This window comes from Lethenteron reissneri, chromosome 25, assembly GCF_015708825.2.
Source record: "Lethenteron reissneri isolate LAM-NWPU_2019-01 chromosome 25, ASM1570882v1, whole genome shotgun sequence".
Lineage (NCBI taxonomy): Eukaryota > Metazoa > Chordata > Hyperoartia > Petromyzontiformes > Petromyzontidae > Lethenteron > Lethenteron reissneri.
Genome location: NC_083803.1, coordinates 1,265,501 through 1,271,500, shown reverse-complemented (window position 1 = coordinate 1,271,500; position 6,000 = coordinate 1,265,501). Strand labels below are relative to the sequence as shown.

The following is a 6,000-nucleotide window of genomic DNA, read 5'->3' as shown; positions in this document are numbered from 1 at the left end:
TTTACGTATCGCACTCCAGTCTGTGGCATGCGTTGTACAATCACCTACCACTTTGGGAACCCGCTCCAATTGCATCTCTTTCTGACGGGAACCATGAGGACAGGTACGACGCTCACGAATTGGTAAGCTCGGAAAATTGGGAGTGCAGCGTTGCACTGTTTCGGAAGAACGATCGCAATTGGTCATTAATATGCGTTTATTAATGCGCATTAAAATGTTGTGCACGGAAACAGGATACACACTACTGGCTGCTGAGAAAAATATCTTTAATGCAAGTTATGTCGCCACATCAGTAGTATTGTATAGTATATAAAATGCCATGCAAAAAGAGATGAGCATGGCTACTGAACATGGTAAAACTTTCAAAGGTCAGAGGAAGAAATGTAAAGGGTAGCGAGTTCGGAAAGTGTCGAATCTGGACGGCAGCAAGATGCCACGTTCTGTATGGAGGGGGTCGCTTGCAAATGAGGATTTCACCCAATACAAAACAATTCCAAATCAAGCTAAAATTGTATTCAAAGTGCTTCATAATGTCTCAAAGACTAAACTGGACTATTCTACGTCAAAATTGCTGGGTATGATGGTCCCTCTGGTGGAAACTCTTCGCCAGCAGTTGCATGAGCAAGCAATTGCAGGGCTGCACCATCACCTTTCACGGTGGTCAGAGTGGAGCTGCTAGTTCTGGCAGGAACTGCACGAGGTAAACACACATATATATCCAATCGAGCCTGAGGGGGAGGTTCTGCTGCAGTCATCACCCGATATCAAACACGGCCGCTTCCTCGCGAAGTCAGCACAGCAGCCGTCACGCACACCCACCCCCGCCCGCCCTGTCCTGAGACCTGCACCACGCCATGTATTTACCTACGGTTTACGCAACAGGTGAGAAGCAGTGGTGTGCATGCATGCATTTTCGGTGCACTAGAATTCCGGCGAGCGTGTCAGGGTTTTCAACGAGTTTAAAGGGTTTTAAAGGAATTCTTACCGACTTCTTGAATAATGTATTTGAAAAAAAAAATTGACTTATGACCACGTGTTTACCGGGTTTGCTATCAAGCAGACAGAAAACATTCATACACCAACACAAACATTCACGGCATGCACGACAACAGTACACAATACATTTTTCAAGGGCTAGTTAACGGGTGTTAACATAACCAAAAACATTTTTGTCCTAATGCATGTGCTCGTAGAAATGCAGTTTCTGCCAATATATCAATGGAAAAGGACATTTTCACTATTTTTGCAGATTTGGCAATTGTTGTTGGATACCGATTTCTCGCCACCACCAGCATTAGGTTCGATATCTTAAAGGCTTAAATCTACACCATTGACATATATTACCACACAACACTGCAGAAAGGCATAACGTAAAAAAAATATATAAAAGAATTGGTTCTTGTATCTAGGGCTCAAGCCTGTTCAATGACACAAAGTAGAAAACGCTGTGCAAGTACACAGTGAGGCAATTGTACATCAGGCATGTGACAGTGTAAGGTGTTTTGATGAATTTTATGTCAATTAAAAATGAAGAATTACACAGGCGTCACAGGAAATCAATTATTGGTAGACAGTGGGGTAAGTAGGTGGTGACCGATCTCATTTGCTCCAGAAGCCCCCTCCTCCCCTCCTGCACTCACAGCATCACATGGGCTGCATGAGCAGTTAGTCGGCTATGAATCACACACCACAACATTTAGGTCAATGCACAGAAAAATTAAGCCAGATTTATTGATTACACACAATAGGAGGCAAAGCCATGCACACACAATTAACTACACCATCGGGTGACATTTCCTTTGTACAATTTTCTGCATTATCTTTCTCATCCTCAACACACACACACATGCAGCAAATGAACAATTGATAGACTTGTTGACATGAAATGTTCACATTAGGTGTGCATTTAAGCAGCCTGTGTATGCCTTTGACCCTTTTTGATTGTGCAACACATTACTGCAGCCACCCAGTGAGCAAAGCCATGAAGACAACAAGCTTTTAAACTGGTTTGCCTACGCAAATTCGGGTCTTATAATCAGTCTGATGTAATTACAGATTAGTTCACAGTATGAATTATCTACAGTTTGTAACTGGATCTCTACATCGGAGTCATGTGTTAGCAATGTATATATACACTTAATGCTATGAAAAGTGGGATTTTCTTTAAATAATAGAACACACCTTGTACTCCCAATTATAACAAACACTGTTACGTTTAAACGCCTCTTTATCTGTAGCAAATTTGCTTCGAGGCACGGCAAAACTATTACAGTGAGTGCTGAGAGCAAAGAGATCAGTAGGTCGTCAAGGTAGCGTGGTCGCGGTTTGTCTCTGCGTCTCATTCAGACTGAGGAAGGCGGCAAGGGCTTGGAAGGGACAAGGGGATCAGGCGCACACAAACACAAATATACACACGCGCGAGTTCTGCAAAGGGGTGAGGCAGACACCCCTTCCCAAACACGCAGCCTATCGTCCGAGCCACAACGGTCCCCCCCCTCCTCAGTGCTCCTCTGCAGAGAAGCGGCGAATCTGCTGCAGGCGGTCGCTGGGCTGCACCCAGTTGTTGTCGTGCAGGCCCACCTTGCAGCCTGCGGCATCGCGGTCAGGCTTACGGCAGCACATCCAGTAGGAGCGGCCGTAGAGGAGGTCGCGGTGGTACGGCTTTGGATGCCAACGGCAGAGAGACACGTCCCCACGCTGGTACCGCTTTCGACACTGTTTGCAAGGGTCATCGCTGTAACGCGGGTCGTCACTCCAGCGAGAGTCCGTGGCTCGAATGTCGTACGCCTCGATAAGCCACTTGAAGTCGCGGCAGGTGCACTTGAGCGCCGCCAAGCAGCGTGTTGGAAGGTAACCGAACATCTGAGCGAGCACGTGGTCCGGTAGGGATAACATGTATTGCCGAGGCTCCAGAAGTTGCTGAATGCGGAAACGTGTTTCCAAAAACTCGTGCGACACGGCCTTTTTGCACTTGCTGGGTGACAGCTTTGGACTGCTTTGCTCTTCTATGCAATCACCTGATGTGACCTCCGATAAAGCCGGTGCTAAGCTTTTCTCCAAACCCTTTCCAGACACCGCAGGTGCTGCAAGCAGGAAGAGCTGGCCGGGAATCAAGTCGGCCAGCGAGGAGCCTTCATTGTTGGCACATCCGTCTGGTTCCGTTCTTGCCTCAGTGCAATGGGTGCTCTGCTCCGTTGCCCCGGCGACATCACCGTCCACAGCGAGCCGTATGGTGCTGGCGGCCTGCAAGCCAGTTAAGGCCATTCCCTTTGTGTCACCTGAAGAGGCGTCATTATACACCTCTGCGGGCTTTGTGGCAGTGCTTCCTGGAGGGCTACTGTCTCTTGTGCACAGGGACTTGCAGACAGATGAAAGGGCGACACAAAGAGAAGGCGAAGTTTTACAGACTTTTGGATCCTGACAAACGACGTCTGCAGGACTTTGACCTTCTGCTGAAGCCACATCCTGGGAACAAAATGGCCCCTTTTCGTGATCAATTTTACTCTCGCCATCTACTACTGCAGGAGAAGCAGGCGTAGAGGAAATTTGAACAAAGTTTTCTACAGTGGCACCTGCAGTCAAAGTGCATCTATCATTGCTTGGGCTGGTCTGAACAGCAGGAGAGCTGGCAAGGGACAATGAACAATCTTCACCAGCCAGTGCTTCTGCACTAAAAGTGTCAGTGGCGTCAGCGTCGCGTGCAGGCTGTGAGGCAGCCGAGGCAGAGGAGCAAGATGCGGCCGAGGACGAAATGGAGATCTTCTTGAAAGAGCGACGCAGGCTGCTGTTGCGAGAAAGGCTGCAGGATGTTCGGTCTCCGGGCTGCTGTTGCTTCAGGCTCTCCAATTCAAGCCGTGCGATTGCCTCCGTTACGCGCACAGACTCGGCAGGTAACTCCCCACACGCACTGGGCTGGGTGCCGCTGTCCACACGAACACGCTCGCACCACGTCTCCACGTGGGGCCTGTCGCACCAGGCCCTCGCTAAGCTGTCTCCCACAGAACAGGAAACAGGAGGTGAGCACGCAGCGTCTAGAGAATGTTTCTGAAGATCAGGTTCTTGGCTCACAGCCGCGGCATCAGACGCATGAGCCGACGAGCTGCTTCCAACTCGACTCCTGCCCACGCCTTCTCTTGCACTCTTACCCTCCAACAGTGCTACCTTTTCCAGCACGGACAGCATGTCACTCTCTGACAGCACATTCTCATTGCAGCTTTCAAGCCCGTCTGAGCAGGCATTTGCCATTCGCCCATCGGGCTCCTTAAACGCGCTTGTGGAGCATTGGCAGGCGGCCTCCGGCACAGACCGGGCATTCTGAGCCAACGCCACGTCAGAGTCCTGCGACTTGCGACGTCGCTTCGCCTTGGTGCAGCCCTGCTCCCAGGGGTTCTTCACCTTGAGCTGCCCGTTCCAGCTGTTACACTGGTTGCGAATGAAGAAGGCGATCTTCTCGCGAGTGTTGCCAGGCTTGATCACGGACAGTATATCCAGCTGCACGCGCTGCTCCTCTCCGCTGTGGGCTGCCGCCGCCGCCGCTGCTGCCGCCGCCATGCATGCCTCGCACACCACCTTGGGCTCCGCCTGTCGGTCCAAGCACCACTCGGCCGCGTCCCGCATCAGGCTGCGGCCGCCACCTCCGCCCGAACCACCCCCGTTGGCCTTGCCCCGGGCTGGCTTTCCACTGCAAGCCCTGCAGAAGGCGACGCCGCCGACCGCACCGCCCACAGCACCCCACACCACGCGACTCCCAAAGCCAGTGATGCTCATGCTAGACTGTGCGCTGCGGAAATAGCGCTTGGCCCGCTCGAAGAGCTGTGAGGAGGGGGACGCCGCCTTGCCATGGCTGCCCGCATATGGCTTCAGCTGCATGCTGAGCTGGCTGCGGAGACAAGGAAGAAGCACAGGAAACCGGCGTGAGCTTGAAAATGATGGTAAGAGTACAACAACGTTACATCCGAAATTATAATCACATCAGAACAGCACGCAAATAATAATTCATTCCATACGGAAACATTTTCATTGGTTAATGTCACTTTTTCATGCTTTTATTGAAGTAAAAAAAAACCCAAGTGGCTAAATGGTTAAAAAAAATGTTGCACAGTACTCATCTCCAACACCAATACCACGCTAGTGGTGGAAAAATTACACAATCTTACAAGAGGGCACACAGTTGCTGACGTCCCACCAAGTGGTTAACATTCATTGACCGTACTCATGTTCATGAACATGGATGGATGATGTGCAGATTCAACCCTGGCCATGATTTGAAAGTCATGATTTTAGAATTATGAGCTCAGATGTTATACCAGGTGTGCCATAAGTGAGCATGTACAGATATAATGGGCAAAATAGTTTAAACTACAGTAAAACCTTGGATTGCGAGCATAATTCGTTCCAAAAACGTGCTTGAAATCCAAAGCACTCGTATATCAGTTGTGATCACGTGACGCTCGGCAGACAAAGTGTATATGTACTACTCGTATTGCAAGACCTCGCTCGTTTACAAAATTAATATTTATTTAAAAATGTTGCTCGTCTTGCAAAACACTCACAGACCAAAGTTACTCGCAACCCAAGGTTTTACTGTATATGTAAGAACATTACGACCGATTCAACATTGCTCATCTTACAGAATGGTCCCTGCCATATAGAGTAATCATGGGTCATCCAACCCTGGCCTTTACAGATGACATGACCACAGTAGAAAGTATGTTTGGGTTTAAGGACTTTTAAACATGTACACAGGAGGACATATATATAACCTTACATTCCCACAGAGGTTTTGCACTTGGGTAAAATCTTGGTTCTTTAGGCCGTTCATCAATATTACTACATTACTGCCATATAACAGAAAACTAACATAGGCCGACACATTTCGGGGAATGAGAGGACTTACTAAATTTTGGTCAGAGACTACAATTTACACGGGGGGGGGGGGGTTTGAGAAAATGGGCAAGTTAAAAATAAGTTTATGAATGAACAGTTTTGAATCTACTGAAA

At 48.9% G+C, this 6,000-nt stretch overlaps 1 protein-coding gene across 8 annotated transcripts in view; it reads right to left on the bottom strand.

Annotated features, from left to right (window-relative positions):
* Positions 1 to 249: 249 nt before the first annotated feature.
* LOC133346974 (F-box only protein 34-like) overlaps positions 250 to 6,000 on the bottom strand; it is a 51,869-nt gene continuing 46,118 nt past the window's right edge. For all 8 annotated transcript variants that reach the window (XM_061558828.1, XM_061558833.1, XM_061558832.1 and 5 more), the window contains one exon: positions 250 to 4,879. In XM_061558828.1, the coding sequence (XP_061414812.1) occupies positions 2,500 to 4,879 (2,380 nt within the window). In that variant the 3' untranslated portion in view covers positions 250 to 2,499. The remainder of the gene's footprint in view (positions 4,880 to 6,000) is intronic.